The sequence below is a fragment of the Macrotis lagotis genome, chromosome 1 (genome assembly GCF_037893015.1).
Source record: "Macrotis lagotis isolate mMagLag1 chromosome 1, bilby.v1.9.chrom.fasta, whole genome shotgun sequence".
In the NCBI taxonomy this organism is placed as follows: Eukaryota; Metazoa; Chordata; class Mammalia; order Peramelemorphia; family Peramelidae; genus Macrotis; species Macrotis lagotis.
In genome coordinates, this window is record NC_133658.1 from 497,353,389 (window position 1) to 497,374,767 (window position 21,379).

Sequence of the window (21,379 nt, forward strand, 5' to 3'; positions counted from 1 at the left end):
ATATCTCATTGAGTTTTAAATCATTTGTATTAACCTTTTTGATGATGATTTGTTAGATTTATAAGCCTATTCTCATTATCCTTAAGCTTCTGAAATTGTGGATGAGAATACCTCTCAAAAGGTAAGAATGGGGCCCTCATAAAGTCTGGTTAGAGTGAGTAATTTGTCATATCTCTTTTTCTTTGTATTATTTAATGATTGAAATTATTAACATTAAAGAACCTTGGAAGAAAGGAAATGCAGACTAAATTCAATCCAAAAGAAATGATGAGTGGAAGAACAATTTGTAAAAGCAACGGATAATTTAATCATAGAAATAAAACCTGATAGTCATGAAATGGTAGATACAACAAATAGAGTGTGGTAAACTTGAAGGTACGTAATGTTCTCTGGAAAGAAATCAGTCAATAAACATCTGTTAATTGGCTACTATGTGCTAGATCTTAAGTTATGCTTCAATATTTACTTTTCATCTTGTTCACTAACAAGAATTTATTAAACATGCACTAGGAGTGCTTAATTATCTCTCATGCTAGACTGAATAATTTGCATCTTATCTTTATATAATATTTTTCAATTTGTAAAATTTCATGAAAGAAAGCATCATATAATGATTAAAGAATGGACCTGGAATCAGGACAATAGGTTTGAATCTTATCGTAGATATTTAATAGTTATTTGACCTTGGTCACTTAAGCATCTGGAAACTTAATTTCCTCACCTAAAGTGAAGAGACTGGATTTACTGATCTTTTAAGACTTCTTCCAACTTTAAATCTATGATTCTATGAACTTTGTGACCTGGAGAAGACTTGCCCATTGTCACACAGTTTGTCTGCAAAATATTTTGTAATCAGAACCAGGTCTTTTTTTTTTATTCCTGTTTTGGTATCCTTTCCACAACCACACTCTGTTTCTTAAAAAGAACTTTGTCCAATTTAAGCTATGATCATAAAAATGTAAGGTGAAGGAAGTTAGTGCTATTATATATGAGCCCTAAGTTCATCCCAAAGAGAACCTAGTATTCTCAAAGAATTCAACAACCCCTTCTTACATCTAGGGCTAAAATTTTCAAGAAAATTATGTGCAGAATAATCAAAAATGTTGGTACTAAGCCAGTGATTTTTAAAAAAGACCTATATTATTTATCTTTATCACATGGAAAGGTAATGCAGGTAAATCTTAGAAAAAAATTAATCAGTAATATAGTATATAATATGTGTTTTTTCAAGATTTGTTTCTTTTAAAATCTCTCCTTTTCACTCTAATGATAACTTACCTGAACTCATTCCTCAATTATCAATATGCTCCCATTGTATTACATCCTTATCATTGGTAAATACAGGGTGTATTAGTACCACTGCTATGAGGGATTGCTGACTCCTTTTCAGGGCTGTTTCTCTATCTTTGGTGTCCAGTTGTCATCCAACTCTCATCTTTGGCTCCAAAAAGCTATAGCATTTTCAGGCACTACACCCTGGTAAACCAGCTTGGTAGTTGAGCTAAACTAAGGCACGGGTAACTGACAGACCGTAAAACTCATTGGTGATTTAGGGAGATGTCTGTCCTAAGCAGGTGAACACTTCCTCCAGCAGAATGAGTAGAAGAGAACAATTTGTTCCAGTGGCCATGAGGGAGGCTGAAGTAGGCATTGAAGAGTGCTTAAAGTTTGGTTAAGTCATCTAAGATGCGAAAGTAAACCCCTGCATCCCAGGAAGATGAGTGTGAAAGAAGAGAGTGAAAAAAGATGCTTGTGCAACTCTGTTCCACTAAAATCCAATTCATGCTAAGAGTCAAAGCATCAATCTGTGATGTCATTGGTCCTCTTAGAAACAAAGGCAAACAGCCTTAACATTCCAGTGATTTTCAAGCCTTCAGTGTCATTGTTCAAAACTAATTTTCAGTTCCTAACTGATGAGTCTCTTATTTTCATCTATCACAATCTCACTTCCCCAATGAACCGATCTAATGCTACTCAGTCCTTCTGTGCTCTCTGGAATTTTAATCCATAGTTAACAATCTTACATTTCATTTAAAACTTTTGCTTTATCAGTTATTTACATCTTCTTGCACTCATTAAGACCTGATTTTCTCTCTCTCTCTCTCTCTCTCTCTCTCTCTCTCTCTCTCTCTCTCTCTCTGTCTCCCTCTCTTTTTAAGGTTTTTGCAAGGCAATGGGGTTAAGTGGCTTGCCCAAGGCCACACAGCTAGGTAATTATTAAGTGTCTGAGACCAGATTTGAACCCAGGTACTCCTGACCCCAGGGTCACCCCAGGTTTATCCACTGCGTCACCTAGCCACCCCCCTGATTTTCTCTTGAAGACATAGTATTCCTGGGGACAGTTAGGTAGCACAGTGGATAGAGCATCGGCTCTGGAGTCAGGAGGACCTGAGTTCAAATCTGACCTCAGACACTTAATTACCTAGCTGTGTGAACCCTATTGCCTTGCCAAAAAAAAAAAAGACACAGGACTTTCCAGGACTGGCTGCACTTTCTTTCATACTAGTTATGATGGGAAAGCCAAAATGCACTTCACTCTTCATAACCACCTTACAACTTTCCCTCTATTCCTTTGAGCAATATTAGTATTAATTTGAGTAATATTAACATTAATATTATCTCCTTTGAGATTCATTCATCCCATATTTATAATCCAAAGTTCTAGTAGTTATCTACAACCTTCAAACCATATTTCTTTCTTCCTCAGTGTGTTCCATGACTAACTCAATCTTTCCCCCAACTTTTGCCCTCTTTGTAAAGGATTTCAGCATATATTTTAAAACTCTAAACAACTTAAACCTACAATTCCTTTCTTATTTCTTATGACCTTATGACCTGCTCCTTCACATTACTTCAGTGTATCACAGAGAATCATACCCTTTAACTTGCCTTCATAGACAAGTGTTCCATTACCATAATCATGAACTCTGAAATTCACTTATATGATCATAATCTGTTTTCATTGCACCTTTCCCTCTGTTTTGCAACCCCCAACCCTATTCATCCTCATTATGAGCTCTATTGCCTCCATCACTCAGTTCTTTTCCAACCTATTGCAATGGCTATCCATTTCATCCTTTCCCATCTTGAATACTCAGTGAATCAGTTTACTTTTTAAAGTATCTATTTTTTAACAATCATTTAACAAATTTTTGGGTTCCAAATATTCTTCCTCTCTCATGAAAGTCTTTCATTGTTTTTTCTGAAATGTCAGTTCATCATTTCTTATAGAACAATAGTATTCCACAATTTGTTCAGTCATTCCCCCTTTTTATGATCTTGTGAGATAAAGACTAGTAGTGGTATTGCTGGATCAAAGGGTACACAAATTTTATAGCTCTTTGGCTTGCCAAGGCCACACAGCTAGGTAATTATTAAGTGTCTGAGGTCAGATTTGAACCCAGGTATTCCTGACTCCAAGGCTGGTGCTCTATCCACTGCGCCACCTAGCCACCCCATTTGTATTTTTCTAATGAATAGAGATTTAAAGTATTTCTTTCATATTATTATAGATAGTCTTAATTTCTTCTTTGAAAAATTGACTATTTTTATCATTTGACCATTTATCAATTGAGCAATGACTCATATTCTTATAAATTTTGCTCAGTTCTCTATATATTTTAGAAATGAGTCCTTTATCAGAAACACTAACTGTAAAAATTGTTTCCCGAGTTTCTGCTTTCCTTCTAATCTTTGTTGTATTGGTTTTGTTCCATTTTTCAATTTATTATGTTCTCTCTCTCTTTGGTCATAAAGTTCTCCTCATTCAATAGATCTGACAGATAGGCTATTTCTTGTTCTCCTAATGCTGTTCAACATTATCTTGTTTATAGGCTGAGAGGTGCTGATCTATACCAAGTTTCTGCCACACTATTTTCCAGTGTTCTAAGCAATATTTGTCAAATATTAAGTTTTTATACCAGAAACTGGAGTCTTTGGGTTTATCAAACAGTAGATTACTATAGTTGTTTACTACTGTCTCTTATGTACCTAACCTATTTTACCAATTGACTACTTAGCTAGTACCAAATAGTTTTGATGATTGCCACTTTATAAAATAGTTTTAGATCTAGTATAACTTTTTTTAGGGTTTTTTTTTGGCAATGCAAATGGGGTCAAGTGGCTTGCCCAAGACCTCACAGCTAGGTAATTATTAAGTGTCTGAGGCCAGATTTGAAATCGGGTACACCTGACTCCAGGGCTGGTGCTCTATCCATTGTGCCACCTAGCCGCTCCTAGTATAACTTTTTTCATGGATATCCTTGATATTCTTGACCTATTGTTCTTCCAGATAAATTTTATTATTTTTTCAACTTCTATAAAATAGTTTGACAATTTGATTGGTATGGCACTAAATAGATTAATTTAGGTAGAATTGTCATTTTTATATTAACTCAGTCTACCCATGAGCAATTGATATTTTTCTAGTTGTTTAGATACAATATAATTTGTAAGAGCATTCTTATAGTTTCTCTTGGCAAAGAGCTCCCAAATATTCTATAGTGTCTACAGTTATTTTAAATGGAATTTCTCTTTCTATCTCTTGCTTTTGGACTTGGCTGGTGATATATAGATATTAATGATTTATGTGGGTTTATTTTATATCTTGAAGCTTTGCTAAACTTGTTATTTACTAAAAAGAGTTGTTTAAAGTTTTTTTACTTGATTCTCTAGGATTCTCTATGTATACCTATATAAATTCTTGAACTTCATTATCATCTAAACTAGTTAAAGGAGGGAAGAAAAGCACAATTATTCATTGTTGGGTATAATAATCTATCTTTTTATCTTTTCTTTTCCAATTACATGAAAAGGTACCTTTCGACATTCATTTTGTAAGTTTTTGCAATTTTTCTACCACCTTATTTTCTCTCCTCCCTTCCCATGTCAGCATCTGACATAAGTTGTACACGTTCAATTGTGTTGAACATATTTTTATATTTAGTCATGCTGTAAAAGAGGAATCAGAACTAAAGGGGGAAAAACCATGAGAAAGAAAGAAAAAGCATAACAAATTGAAAAAAGGAAACAAAGTATGCTTTGTTCTATATTTAGAATCCATAGTTTTGCTTTGTTTTGTTTTCTATATGTGGATGGCATTTTCCATAACAGGCCTTTCAGGATTGACCTTGATCACCAAATTGCTGAGAGGAGCTGTGTTCATCATAGTTGATCATCTCACAGTGATTCAGTAATGGTGTATGATATTTTTTCTGGTTCTGCTCACTTCATTCAGCATCAATTCATGTAGATCTTCCCAAGCTTTTCTAAAATCTGATCCCTTATGGCATATACTTATGTCAAGCAGGAAAGCTGGGGAGGAAAAGGCTAAGGGAAAGGAGAAGGCTTGCTTTATGGCAATTCGTTTATCTCCATAACTGTATTTTATCTCACTTTTAAAAAATTTATTCCTCTCCTTAACTTTTTTTTTCTCACTTATTTTATAATTACACTTATCCAATTCTGAAAAGGGTAAAATGAGTTCTACAAGTATAAGTTTACTGTATCTTTCTTTCTATAACTCATTACCTTTTCCTTTAGGAATGTGAATGCTATGCCATTTGGTATCTGCATGTTTAATATTGATGCTGCTTCATTAGCTATGATACTTTTTTTTGCTTTTTGTTTTTTTTGGGGGGATTCTTCTTGCAAGGCAATGGGGTTAACCCAAGGCCACACAACTAGATTATTAAGTGTCTGAGACTGGATTTGAACTTAAGCCTTCCTGATTCCAGGGCCAGTGTTCTATCTACTGCACTACCTCTATGGTACCTTTTAAACAAAATTAATTTTCTGATTCTCTCTGTTTTTTTTCCTGATTCTTTTAATCAGGTCAATTTTTCCTTTTTTGATATGAGATAATGCTTTTTTTGCTTCTGTTGAGGTCTTAAAATGTTAATTCTTTTGTGCATCTTTCCATTTTAAGTATGTGTCTTATAAACAACATAATGCTGGATTTTGATTTTCTGATCCATTCTGTACTCTGTTATCATTTTATGAATAGGTTCAATCCATTCACATTCATTTTTTTGATTATTAACTGTGTATTTCCTTACATTCTATTTTCTTCTGTCTACCCTTTTCTCTTTCTTCTTCCCTGGCCCTCTGCAAAGGTCTATTTTGATTCCGACTTCTCTCTTTGCCAGTCTTTTTTCCTTTTTCATAGCCCCTTCCACTCCTGCTTTTCTTTGGAAAGATAGATTGCTAGATCCAATACAGAATAATTTTGTGTGTGTGTATGTGTGTGTGTGTGTGTGTGTGTGTGTGTGTGTGTGTATGTATGTTTTTCACCCTTTGAACTAATTTGAACTAATTTCTTCCCTCTTTGAACTAAGGATGAAGTTCAAGAATTGCCTGCTTCTCCTTTCTCTTCCACTGTAAAACCTCTTCATTGTGAATATCTTTTATGAGAGATAATTTTCCCCATTCTTCCTTTCCCAAACACCTTTTCCCATTTCATTCCTCTTTCTCACTTTTCCTTGCTTTTGGTGGGACTCATCCCAATATAATCAAGTTAAACTCATGCCATCTGTCTATTTAGACTTCTACATGCCCTAATGATGTTAAAATTCTTAGGAGTTGCATTTACTTCTTCCCATACAGACTGTGGACAATTTAACTATATTAAGGTCCTTTTTTATTTCTCATTCATGTTTACCTTTTTTATGTTTCTCTTAAGTCTTGTATTTGAATGTCATATTTTTTATTTAGCTCTTTTCATCAGGAATTCTTGAAAACTCTATTTCATCAAATGTCCATTTTCCTTTGAAATATTTCACTTAATTTTTTGAGTTATTAGTTGTTATCCTCACTTATTTGCCTTTCAGAATGATATTCCAAGGTCTTTGTTTCTTTATTTTGGTAGCTGCTAAATCTTCTGTGATCCTGACTCCATAGTATGCAAATAGTTTTTTCTGAATGCTTGAAATATTTTCTTCTTGATATGGGAGTCCTAGAATTTAATTTTAATATTCCTGGGAGATTTCCCTTTTGGATCTGAAAGTGATAAATGAATTCTTTCAATTTCTATTTTGCCTTCTGGTTCTAAGATATCTGGACAGATTTCCTTTATAATTTTTTGAAATATGATCCTTAAGTCCTTTTTTTTCTGATGATAGCTTTTAAGTTGTTCAATTTTTATCAGATTATCTATTTATTTTTCAAATTAGATGTTTTTCCAATTTGATATTTCATAACATTAAAATTTTTTATTTTATTTTATTATTTTTGATGTCTCATTGAGTCAATAGCTTCCATTCAATCAATTCTGATTTTTTTTTAGGTTTTTTCTTTTTGCAAGGCAAATGGGGCTAAGTGGCTTGCCCAAGGCCACACAGCTAGGTAATTATTAAGTGTCTGAGACCGGATTTGAACCCAGGTACTCCTGACTCCAAGGCTGGTGCTTTATCCACTATGCCACCTAGCAGCCCCATCTACACCACCTAGCGGCCCCCAATTCTGATTTTTAAGGAATTAATTTCTTCAGTATTTTTGTGCCTCTTTTCATGAAGACATTCATTCTCTTTATATGATTTTTCTTGTCTTACTCTACTCTTATTTATTTAATCTTGAATTTTCTTGCTCTTTTTAAATCCTTTTCTTTAGATGAATTCTTGTCGGGTTGTGTCCAATTTTCATCTTTTTTGAAGATTTACATTATTATTTTCTTCTCAGTTTGTGGCTTAAACTTCTTTGTCATTATAGTAGTTTTTTAAGGTCATATACTTTTACTTTTGCTTTTTGCTTATATTTTGGCCTATATCTTGATATTGAACTTTATGTTTGTTTGGTTCTGCTAACCTCTGTGGGGTAGGGTGGGATGGAGTTTCTCTATTCCAAGCTTCAGACTCTTTTATCCACTTGTTTTCCATAGCTAAATCCGAGGATCTATATGTTCCCAAGCTGGTATGATCTGGGGAAAGATGTGGTCACTGTTCTCCAGGTCTGAATTCTGGTCCCTACCCAGGAAGCGTCCCTGCTCCCTAATGACCACAAGCAAAATCAAGTCTCTCTATGCCCTGGACCTGCTATAGTGTCTAGGACTATTGTTCTCTCTTCACTATGAACTATTACTAGTACCTTGGTTCCCTTGGGATCACAGGTGTTCTTTCTACCTTGAAGTTTTGTACTGGATAATGACCAGTGCAGTTGTCAAGCAGTGTCCAGTTCTCTATGTAGTACCTACACATAGTAGTACCTGCTATAATAATTTTCTGACAAGCCTTTTAATCCCCTTACTGTCTTTGGGTGGTGAGAGCTCTGGAACTGTTACTGCTACTACTGTGACCACTGCTACAGCTTCTAAGACTGATGTTTCTACTATGCAGCCCTCTGGTCAGTCTCCTCCTTTCAATCTCCTTTGTTGTTTTGGACAGGAAAAAAAATTCACTCTGATTTTTTGTTAACTATTGCACTTTGGAATTCAACTTGATTCATTTTTTTCTTCCTTAACATCTCCCTTATTTTTCCCTGTTCATCCTCAATGTTGGATTACTGCTCCCTTTGCTACCACTCAAGTATTGTTCAATGAAAATGGAAAAAATCAATAAACTGTGCTTGATGAGTTCATTACAAATTTATATCACATAATATCTACTGTGGCATCAATTAAGTAAAGTAATTCTTTTTTAATTCCTTAATTAATTATCTTTCTCATCTAATCTCAATAGTTTTTCCATATATTTTCCATCACTCCTAAAACATTTCATGGCTTCCCCTCCCCCTTACCCATCTCATATGAGAACATTATTTGATATTTCACTGGGAAAAAAAATCCACTTTTCTGAGAGCTCTATAGTCTTCCCTTCTCCTGGTCTTCTAGTACTCTGGATTAGTTTGTACCTATCTCCTTCTTTATTCTTATTTATCATGAAAAGGTGGACATTCTCTTTGCCTGTGCAAATCATTCTACATGTTTAAGTGATCCCAATTTTCTCCAATAAATTTTAAGCACTTTTGATCTAATTTTCTCACTAATCTTCAATTTCTCCCTAAATATAGACTTCTTCCTTATCAGCTTAAACCTTTAAAAAATTTTCCTTGATCCAATGATTGAGATATTGTCCTGAATCTTTTTTCCCTTTTGTGACTAAACATCTTGAAAATGCTGCCTACAATCAGGACTACAATTCCTTTCTTTCAAAAACCAATGGGCTCCCTACTTCATCATTTACTCAAAACTGCTTTCTCTCTTTTTTAAAAATGCTGCTTGTAAGTGCAATTTAACTTTTTAAAAAAAATTATCTATTTATTTTTTATTTTTGCAAGGTGATGTGACTTGCCCAAGGTCACACAGCTAGGTAATTATTAAGTGTCTGAAGGTGGATTTGAACTCACTCCAGGCACAGTGCTTCATTCAGTGTGCCACCCAGCTGTCCACAAATTGGTCTCTTTAAAATTACCAGTCCTCCTGATCTCTTTGCTATATCATACTATTTATCACATTTTTCCTTGGATTAGTTCTCTCTAGATTTTTGTGACATTGCTCTTTATTATTCTTTTCCTATATCTCTGACCTCTCCCTCTTAGCCTCAATTGCTATATATTAATCTAGGTCATGTCACTGAACATTGGGGGTCCCTCAAGGCTTTGTCCTGATTCATCTATTCTCCCTTTATACTATTTTGCTTGGTGATCTCAAGTTCAACTCTCAACTCTCAACTCTCATATGCAGATGGATGATTCTCCTATCTATTGATATAGATCCAATCTTTCTCTTAAAATTTAGGATCACATTTCTAACTATCCATTGGCATTTTTAAATTGAATGTCCCATAAATAGCTTAAAGCTCCAAACCAAACTCTTGATCTTTCCCCAGCCTTTCACTCTTTCTAACTTCTGATGTCTTTATCCTTTCAGCCACCCATGCTCACAATTTATGAGTCATTCTTGACTTTATATTCTATCTCATCCAATCTGTTATAAATTCCTGTTGATTATGTTTTTATAACTTCTTTCATATTTCTACCATATTGAGAAAGACTCATTACTTTATTCCTTCATTATTGTAATAGTCTTCTGGTTAGTTTCCCTATCTCATCTCTGTCTCTGTGAAGTCTATCCTTCAATCAGCTTTCAAAATGATATTCCTAAATCATGTTACACTTACATTCAATAAACTTCAATGATTTTCTATTGTTAATAATATCAAATATAAAAACTTTTATTTGTCTTTCAAAGTCCTTTTATAACACAGGTCCTTCCTGTTTTCCCAATATTCATAAACCTAACTTCGCTCCACATATTCTATGGTCTAATGATACTAGCCTCCTTGTTTTTCCTTGAACATAACACTCCATCTCCTGATTGTGCACTTTTCACTTTTTCTCTCTTCCATTCCCATAATTACCTTATAATTTCTTTCTTCTACTTTCCTTCACATTCTAGTTAAAATTCTACCTTCTGCAGGAAGTCTTTTCTTATACCCTTTACTACTAGTGCCTTCTTTCTATGTTAATTTATAACATAATAATAATACTAATATACATATATATATATATACAATTCATATAAGTTATGTTGTTTCCACATACATACATATATAAATTGCATGTAAATGTATTTATGTGTACATATATAATCTTGTATTGTTTTCTCCCATTAGACTATGATAAAAAAAGGCACTAGGTTTTTATTTGTACAGTTTCTGGCAAAAATAGAAACATTTTTTTAGGGTTTTTTTTTTGCAAGGCAAATGGGATTAAGTGGCTTGCCCAAGGCCACTCGGCTAGGGAATTATTAAATGTCTGAGATTGCATTTGAACCCAGGTACTCCTGACTCCAGGGTCGGTGCTTTATCCACTGTGCCACCTAGCCGCCCCCAAAATAGAAACTTTTTTAATGCTTCTTGACTTAATTGGACTTGACCAATGTAATCTCCCACACTGAACAATAACAAAATCACAACAAATGTGTAGTTTACAAAAATAGATTCTTAATTTTGTCATATCAAAAATGCATGCCTCATTCTGGATTTTAAATATATCCCCTTACTGGTCAGAGGTATGTGGTTTGGTCTAGCTTCAGTCTTTTGGACTCATTATTAATTGATGTGTAGCACTTGGACACTAATGCTGTACTTATTGTATAAAAAACAAAGTTTTGTTATTTTTATCTCATTGTTATCTCTTTTAAATTATTATCCTTGTTCTACCTTGGGAGAAATTTAGCTAATCATTATCTTAGAATCAAATAAGACTTCATGTTCTCACTTACCAAGAAACATATTTCATGGGATATATCTTTTGAGAAATAGGTTAACTACTATTTCTATTCTAGGGAGCAATGCTCTTCTGGACGTGTAATCATCTTAAAGTGTGTGAGTAAGTATTTTGGGATATAAAAGATTTAAAATAGAAGAAGATGGACTCTTGGGACACCTAATAAATATGTCTATCTTTTTGTTCATCTCATGCCCTCAAATAGGCCATTGTATTTCTCATCTTTTTATTAAAGGGCAAGAAATGAGTATAATTTCTTTCAGTCTCAGGTTAGTTTATCCCAGATATCTTATAGGATAGAGAGTCAGAATGAATGCTCTTTATGTAATAGAAAGGATATTTCCCTATGATATTTGTTTTTAGGTAATTTTGTTTTGGGACAGGAGTTTGTTGGTTTGTTGGTTCTTTCTTATAAGTAAGTACTCCTGTCAAACTAAGTCTAATATCTAAATAACTAATATAACCAGCAATTGCTAACTTGTAATTGTCAAACATTGAAAAGCATTGGAAATGGAATAGAAGGCAAAATGTTCCATATAAAACACAGATCAGATTTTTATAGCACTTTAAGAATTCCAAAATACTTTCTAAAGTATAACTCTCTAAAAATGGGAAGTGCAAATTAGATTAGTAGGTGAAAGACTATTGAGATAGTGTTGGAAAGTGTCCAGAATAAATTCTTATGGTTTGGAGACAGATGAAGGAAGGATCCTGACAAAGAAGACCAAGAAAGAGATACTAAACTAATCAAGTAGGGTATGCAGGAGAAAGATGAGGAGAAAGAAAAAAAAGGAAAGACTGAAGAAATGGCAGAGTTAAGGATAAATGCGATCTGACTATATTTGTAAGCAGTAAAGGAGCTAGATGGTGGAAAATAAGAGAACATGAATTTGTAAAGGATGCTTATGGTAAAATGTCATGACTCTGGAACAGGATACAGGAATTAGGAGAAAAGCAATGAAAAGGTAAAGGTCCATGGATTCTAGAGCATGTGAAGGGAAGTGTCTTGCTGAACTGATTCACTAAATATTTAATACTATGAAAAGAAGATGATGAGCTAGAATTTACGTGAGACTGGGGGGTGGGGGTGGGAAGGAAATAGATAACTGAGGAAGAATGATGGCAGGCAAAAAAAAAGATTATAATCAGAGAAGTGAATTAAATGTAACATGGTTCCCTCTCTGACTGTAATATATTTGAGATATGAAGTAGAAGGAGGCAGTGAAAAATGTTTTAAATATTGGTCAATTGAACAAATTTGTACTTTTTTTTCTCCCTCCTTCAGCCTGTGGTCTGAGGATAGGCTATACCCCACGCATAGTTGGTGGAAACATGTCGTCCCTTATGCAATGGCCCTGGCAAGTTAGCCTCCAGTTCCAGGGATATCATCTCTGTGGTGGTTCACTCATCACTCCTGTGTGGATTGTCACTGCAGCCCACTGTGTTTATGAGTAAGTACTGCTATCCTTGATTATCTTACTCTTCTTAAACAGTTCTTGCTAAACTAATTCCCTTCATAGTTTCTTAAAGCACAATATAGAATTCCATTACATCCATACATAAAAATTTGTTTAGTCTTTTTCCAATTGATGAACACACTCCCCGTTTCCAATTCTTTGAAACCACACAAAAGAGCTGCTATTAATATTTTTGTATTATGAACTCCCCACCCTTTGTTTGTATACAATTCTCCTTGTTCACTGTGACTATGTTAGATAATTTTCCTCATTTCCTGCCATATATTCCTTTTTCCTCTCTTCATTCTTCTCTTAATATTAGCATGTTTTATAATGTAAGCAATTTATCTTTATTTAGTCCTTACAAGTGTTCATTCAGATTTTCCTTTTTTTGTTTCACTTAACTCCTGTGTTTAAACTTCAGTTTCTACACAGTTCTGGTGTTTTAATCAGGAACATTCTCTATTTAAGGTTCATATTCCTTGTAACATTATGCTTAGTTTTGCTAGGTAAATTTTTCTTAACTGTAGCCTATATCTTTGCTTCTGGAATATCGTTTTCCAATCTGATGATTGAATCATGTGTGATTTTTACTGTTGTTCCTTGGTCACTTATTGAAATAAAAAGCCATGTGACATGAATTCTTACATTTATTTGAACCTCCTTCAACACTGATTTCCACAATATGTTTGGGTGATTTTTTTTCACTTTTGTTTTCTGTACCTTTACCATTTTAAATTCCATTTCAGCCTATACATACCCAGTTCATGGACAATACAAGTTGGTTTGGTGACCTTAATAGATACACCAGCTCCTTCTTATTCAGTGGACAAAATCATATACCACAGCAAGTATAAGCCAAAAAGACTGGGGAATGACATTGCTCTAATGAAACTAGCTGTACCTCTCACCTTTGATGGTAATTTAAAGTGTGACTCCCTTGTTGTTTTATTGGGTTTTTTTTTTTTGTTTGTTCGTTTTGTTCTGGTTTTTGCAAGGCAATGGGGTTAAGTGGCTTGCCCAAGGCCACACAGCTAGGTAATTATTAAATGCCTGAGACTGGATCTGAACTCAGGTCCTCCTAACTCCAGGGCCGGTGCTCTATCGACTGCACCACCTAGCTGCCCCTTGTTTTCTTGTTTTTTAAAATTAAAATCATAATTCATATTTACAGGGTTGTGCTTTTTCTCTTCCTGGAATTATTTTGGAAAGATAATCCTTATCTTGGATTGTTTCACCATTTTCTGAATTCCCCAAAGTAGTTAGTATTATATTTCAGTATGTTCCATGAGATAATAAATAGACAAATAAATACTTGAAAAAGGTAGAGAAGACATTATGTCATACTAGATTATACTTAACAAAGGCTTGCAAATGGATAGAAACATTTTAGGCATACCTAAAATTCCATTATGTACTCAGTTTAAAATAGAAATTTATTCTGCCCACTCCCATAGATAGTATAATAAAATATGTTTTTGTATTTTGTTACATTTCACTGGCAAAGGGGTCTATTGATATGATTTAGTATGCTAGGTTACATATTCATATGAAATTATAATTTAAGCAATTATAAAAAGGAAAGAAGCAGAAAAATATGAAAATGAAAATAAATATTGCGTTCAGAATGTTAATGTGATCTTTGACATATTATTTGCATCTCTATTCTATTCTAGGGTTGTTGTTATAAGAAAAATAAATCCTGGGGTTAATTGTTAGCTCTTAAAATTATCAAGAACTTTTATTTTTCATATGATTTCATTTTATCCATACTGAAAAATGCTCAAAAGAGAAGAAATCAAAAATTTTACTTTATCTTTTCTCTTTTGTTGCATATAAAATAAGGTATTTTTTTTAAACAGATACAATTCAACCAATTTGTCTACCTAATTCTGAAGAGGAATTCCCTGATGGAAAAATGTGCTGGACATCAGGGTGGGGGGCCACAGAAGAGGGAGGTGAGTATTGTGGAGTTTAATATTGTGAAATGTGATATACCAAAATAGAGATCTCATGAAAATCCAGAGATTTTCATGGGATTATGAGGAATTGGAGAAATGTTTCCCTTTGTAATTTTAGATGATCTTATGTTTCATCCTGAAGGAATAAATGAGGAAAATAGGCTCATAATCACAAGTATTATCATAACCTTGTATTTGCCAATATTTTTTTGTTTTTTTTACAAGGCAATGGAGTTAAGTGACTTACCCCAGGTCATTCAGCAAAGTAATTATTAAGTGTCTGAGGCTGGATTTGAACTCAGGTCCTCCTGACTCTAGGGCTGATGCTATAGCCACTGTACCAAGCAGCGCCTTGAAATTTTTTTTGAAAATTCTTTTAAAATCTTAATTGTCAGTAAAAATCTGACATGCTTCTATCCTGTGTACTAAGGGATAGATGTTTTTTCCTCTGTAGTTTCTGGGTCATCCTCACTCATATATGAACCTCTTACAAATGCTGCTTCAGATTCAAAATAAAATCTGTTGGTCTATACCCATCCATAGCTACAGCTCACAATCTCTTGCCATTGTGTTTATTTTTATGCATCAGTCAGTGGACATAATTAATTCAAAACAAAGTTGTTCTATAAAACAAAAAAGAAAATAACAACTTTGTTTTGAATTAATAGAACACCATTAACTGGGACACACATGTACACACCACAAGAAATGTATACACAATCTTTGATAATAACAAAAAAATACTCTCTACATTATTTTCTTTGTATATATTATGTATATTAAACTGAAAATACTGGAATCTATTGTAGAAGAGTGTATGTTATATATTGCAACAAGACAATATATGTCAATCAACTGGTAAAATGTTCATATATTCAATTTTCTAGTAATAACTTTATTTTATAAACGTTTATACTGAGAAACTGCATACTGAATTCCACCACAAAAATGACCTAGCAGAATAAGTAATGTCTCTTGCTAAATTTGAATTATTATTGACAAAAATATTTTTTTCAACTTTAGAATCTGTTTTAATCTAAAGTTTCTCTATACTTGTTATGAGGAACAAGGTAAATAGACATTAAAGTAAAAGGTTTTAAAATGTTAAAAGCAAAAGGAATATACATAGGAAGCTTAATGTCTAGTGTACAAATATGGATGGGTACACATATCTGTTTCTCATTTGATGGAAACTTGGTTACTAGCTTTTTGCTTCTTTAAAAAGACCTGCTATAAACATTTTTAAAATACATATAGGGCAATTTTCCTTTTTCTTTGACACTTTTTGGTTATAGGTGATATTGCTGCCAGCCAGCACTATACCTTCCATACATGAAATTATTAGTTATAGCAAATGGAGAAATTTGAATGTTGTAGATAAGTGGTCATGTACTTCATTATTTAGAAGGCACTAAAGGAAAGTATGGAAGAGAAGATGATGGTGTTTGTCCTTCATTCTTGAAGAAGACCAAGACATCAGGGAGGTGATGCCATGATAAGCACCTGAATTGGATTTGAATGAGGGGGGATGCTGTGCTAAGTCACCAGCCTCACTTTTTCCTCGAGAACTATCAAGGTCCAGTGGCCAGATATGGATCAGGAAGACTGGAGTTGGCCCTGGATGTGAAGCAATCAGGGTTAAGTGATTTGTCCAAGGTCACACACAGCTAGCAAGTGGCAAATATCTGAGTCTGGATTCAAATTCCCATCCTCCTGACTCTGAGACCAGTGCTCTATCCACTGCACCACCTAGGTGCCCATGGGAGAGAAGAGGGATTAGACTGACTACCAAGCTGAAGGTCAGCTTTTGTACTGACCACAATTTTGTATGCCTATAAAATCCAAACAGTATATCCACACCACTTTAGGAAAATGGAACTGCTTCCATTTGAATTGTCTTACAAAAATTCTGAAGATCACATAGCAAGAGAGGGTATCACTGTGCTCTATCCTTGAGTGAATTGCCAGGCATTCAGACTTTATTGTAGAGAGCATGACTCCAATGTACTGGCCACATTTTTTAAATGCCAAATGTTCATTTGCCCGAAGGACAATTTTATGAAAAACTCATACGAGGTAAATGCTCACATGGCAATCAGAAAGTGGCACAAGAATACTCTCAAGGGGCAATTAGGTGGTGCAGAACACTGACCCAGTCAGGAGGACCCGAATTCAAATCCAGCCTCAGACACTTAACATTTACTTAGATGTGAGACCTTGGGCAAGTCACAACCCCACCCATTGCCTTGCAAAAAAAAAGAAGAAGAATATAAGAATAATATAAAGTTCTCTCTGAAGAACTTTGGAATTTATTGTGTGACATGGGAGACTGACAAAGTATGAGCTTATCAAAGGAGATTCTGTGCTCTATTAATGAAACATAAATGCAGGACCTCAAAAGAAATGTGAGATGCACAATTTTAGAGATATCTCCACTGCAGATGTTTATATGAATTATATGACTCTGAATCATGGTAGAACCTTTCAAGCTCATTGGTCTGATCAATCAGACAGACACATTTTACCTTGACTCCAACACAGTGATATCATTTATTCTTTTTTGAGGCTGAAGGACAACAGTCCTTCAGAATGGAGTGGTTCTAATGTCTCTCAGTTGTCATCATAGTCCTATCTATCCCAAGTTTAAGTCCTATGATTTCTTTGGTCATCCTCTTTCATAGTTTATATTAAAGTCCTTCTCAGTCTCCTTTTTTTTTTTTTGACTTTTGATTGTTATTGCTAGCCTCAGTTTGTTCTGAGCTTTAAAATTCTTAATGTTATTCTTTCAGCATCTTGCTACTTCTTTGTATGCATCCATGTCACTTTAAAGTTTCTAGGTTGATTAATGAGATCCATTTTGATGGAAGCTGATCTTATCTGGTCTTTTCTTTCCAAGGGGGGTAGGATGGATTAAAAGTGAGGAAATTCCCACAGAAACATCCAAAATGATTCATTCTGTGAAATGTAACCTTTAGGAACAAAAAGGAACCATGCCATCCTGGCTATAAAATTTCATTTTATGTTTTTATAACTGATGATTTTGTAAAGTATGTCAGAGTAACTTGCATACTTTTGATTATAAGAAAAGATATGCTCCTGAGGTGAGGGGAGAGAGAACAATGGGCTGCTTATGTCAATATTTTGTCCTAGAAAGACTTGGCTAAGTCCTACATGAACCTCACATGTACCACTCATATAGCAGGATCAGGACAAAAGACTAGAATCCAATATGTATATGTCATGGAAGCATATATGTTTTTGTCTTTATTCATTAATTTTGATATTTTAAAATTTGTGAATGGTTATGTTCCAGAGAATGAGATGTCTATTTCTCTTGACTACACATCTGATAAACTTTCTATATTTGTACATGTGTTCATCAGGTCAGACAATCCTCCTTTCCTTCAGAGCTGTTTGTGTCAACAGAATTTCATTCTCAAATAGTTTCTATTTCTTTTCTTCTGAAAAACTTTAGGTCCTAGGATTCTATTTATAACAAATTCTGGATTTGATTTCTCCTTTTAGTTCAAGAGAAAGAAATCATGTTTCTCTCTCATATGAAAGGGCTCTTTCTTTTCCTCCCTCTAAGTTTTTTGAGGACAGTTAGGGTTATGTCCCCAAATCCCCAGAGAATGACCACACTGTTACTTGTACAGCACACAGAAAAATGTAATGCAATACAGTCCACCTATCAATCAATGAATAGCTATCATGTATTTACTATGAACTTAGTACCAAGAAAGTCCTTTCTATGTGTTAGTTTTTATATAGGATATCATATGGGAATATAGCATTAACTATTTCTAACACAGCCCTACTTACCCCTGTTTTGTCCTTTACCACTAAAAGAATTATGTTTTAGAAGATGTCAGACACATCATCTGTAATCTTTCAATATATTTTTGTAGGAAGATAAAAATATTCTTTACTCCCCAGATTATCCTGTTGAGAATCACAAAATAGGTATAAGCTATTATTTCCAAGGAACTGGACTAGATTTTTTTTAAAAGCAATAAGTCACCTTGTTAATCAGTTTATTACCTTGTTTAAAACACTGGATTAATTTACTTCCTTTGATACTGCAAAAATTTCATCTTTTACATTTATGTACATTGATAGTGATAATCTCAAAAGCAATACAATGGAGATGCAGATTCAGAAGTCCACCCAAAAAGAATTATTTGAACCACTCCCTTTTTGTGTTCATGATTATTATTGTTATAATTTTTTTTTAGGGTAAAAGTTGATGGCATGTTGTACTAAATGTTGGAGCTTTCTTAACTTTCTGAAACATGTTATACTGAAATATGAATTTTCAAAAAAAGACAGATTAGGAATTACTTTTTTCACTTTACAGAAATATTCATCAAAATTTCTTTTGATAAGTATAATTTGAAAATAAAAATTCAATAAACATATCATTTTTGTGAAGCATGTCTAACACAAAACCAAATATGCTTGTATTGACTATATGGAAGTTGACAAGTTCTTAAGATTTTCTGTTTGCCCAATATTATTTTAGTATAAAATAGACTGTTTCCCTACTCAAACTTACCCCCTTGCTTATATAGATCATATTTAATCGACCTTATTGAACAAAGCAACCGCTAGCTAAATCTGGTTTGTGAGAAGGGGAAATTTATCTCAACTGACATATACCAATGCAAATTTTGAAACAGGAGATGCCTCGCCAGTTTTGAATCATGCTGCAGTTCCTTTACTTTCAAACAAAGTTTGTAATCATAAAGATGTGTATGGTGGAATCATTGCTCCCTCAATGCTCTGTGCAGGCTATTTAAAGGGTGGTGTGGACAGCTGTCAGGTAAGGATTCTTCACTAAAACTTATTCATAGGATTTAAAATACCAAGACAGTAAAATGAAGCTTGGCAAGCCTATTTGAACAGAATTTCACATGGATTGTAGACTGTTGAATTTCTGGTCATTTACACTTCTTATAGTCATTCATTTTATGGATAATTGAAAGGTCAAGAGTGGTCAAAGAATTTTTCTTGAGAGAATTTTTTACTTGATCTTCTTGATGTATTTTCTTTTTTTTTCAGAGAACAAAAAGGAGTTTATTTGCTCTTCAAGAAGAGGGCACAACCTCCATAACCTGAGTTACAACTCTAGGAGGAGTGCCTTGATGTATTATTCTCAATTAGGGCCACTTACTGCAGAAACTTCAATGAGTGTCTTCAGTGTTAGTTTGAAGAACTTTTAGAATGAGAGACTCATTTTCTGCTACCCATTTTAATTGCTATGTTTTGCATTGAAGATCACTCCAAAAGAGTTATTATGTGTTTTAATGTCCATATTAGATGAATGAAAAGGAAAGGCTTGGTGTCTAAAAGAAATTTATTAAAAGTTATTTCTCACAGAAATGGGATTGGGTTTCTGTGGTTCTCCAAATCTAGGTCACTGTCTGTTTTCATAGGGCCCCATAAACTAAGAATAGCTTTTACTATTTTACGAATCAAATGTTTTTGTATTTAAAAATGTAAAAACTATGTTTAACTCAAGAATTTACAAATGGTTGGCAAAAATAGGGGGTGGGACAAAGTTGGTTCTTGGGCTATAGTTTGCTGACCCCTGATCTTGAACATCAACTAAAAAAATGAATCAAGTCTGGTTTTTAGCATTTGTTCTTTTACAAGCTACACATGTTCACTCTGATAATTTAACAATCAACTCTTCAGAGTCACTCTAAACTGGCTCTAGAGTATCTCTGTGGAAGCTATTCAAGATAGCATTCTAGATTTCTCTTTCTGTAAATGAAAAATTCCATATCTGCTTTGTATTAAAATTTCTTTTTCTTTTTCGGGGTAAGTTCCAGTTTTGGTTCAGAGTAAGCTGTTATTTATTACATCTACTTAACAGTTCTCTGTGTTAGTAATGTTGAGCTCAGTAAGTAGTTTAGGGTGAATAAAAACATGGAATTAGAATACTTTCCATATTAAAGATAGGCTAACAAAGAACATGTAGAAGGTTTATTTGTAATCCCAGGTACTATGCAGTTGTTTGTGAGTAGGTGAACTAAGTGAAATTATAATTGAGACAACTGAGAGACTTGGTTCTTGGCTGATTTCATGGGTGAAAATATGAGAAAATTAAAATTGTATAGGCTTTCAGAACAATAGATATATAATATAGTTATAAACTTTCCTAAGGAGTTGCATATTAATTTTTTTTGGCCAGAGCCAAGAGTTTTGGATTATTCTCTCAAAATAAGGATCAAAGGTCTCTGATGGAAAAAGTTAATAATTTTTCTCTTTGGAAATCTATATATTATGTCAATTCAGATTCTATAAATTTGAGGGGAATAAAGTTTCAACACACAAAGATCTTAATATGTGGAAAAGATCTCATTATTTCATATTTCTAAGTAGAAATGTGGTTATGTGTTATAATATAAATCACTATTTCTGGGACCAGAATGAAATCTTCCAAATGAAATCCATCTCAGCTCTTCACCTAACAAGATGAGGTTCAGTGATGAGAAAAACTTGAAAAGGAATATGCTTTTTCCTCGCACACATCCGTTCAGTACTGGGGTGAATCACATTAATCTTATTTATGGCTCATTTCTAGGGTTTCTCCAAAAGAGAGGTACTCAGTCTACAACATAAAGTGTAGGACAACTATTTATTTCTTCCATACAAAAGAATTGCTTATCATAAGAGACTCTCAAACACACTTTGACAAACACTAAAACAGACAATAGTAGTAAACTATTATATTCT

At 33.8% G+C, this 21,379-nt stretch overlaps 1 protein-coding gene across 1 annotated transcript in view; it reads left to right on the top strand.

Moving 5' to 3' along the window:
* The window catches only part of TMPRSS3 (transmembrane serine protease 3), an 89,348-nt gene that overhangs the window by 53,290 nt on the left and 14,679 nt on the right, over positions 1-21,379 (top strand). The window contains exons 7-11 of the mRNA XM_074210328.1: positions 11,279-11,322; positions 12,506-12,671; positions 13,427-13,596; positions 14,540-14,635; positions 19,318-19,460. Coding sequence (XP_074066429.1) covers positions 11,279-11,322; positions 12,506-12,671; positions 13,427-13,596; positions 14,540-14,635; positions 19,318-19,460 — 619 coding nt within the window. The remainder of the gene's footprint in view (positions 1-11,278; positions 11,323-12,505; positions 12,672-13,426; positions 13,597-14,539; positions 14,636-19,317; positions 19,461-21,379) is intronic.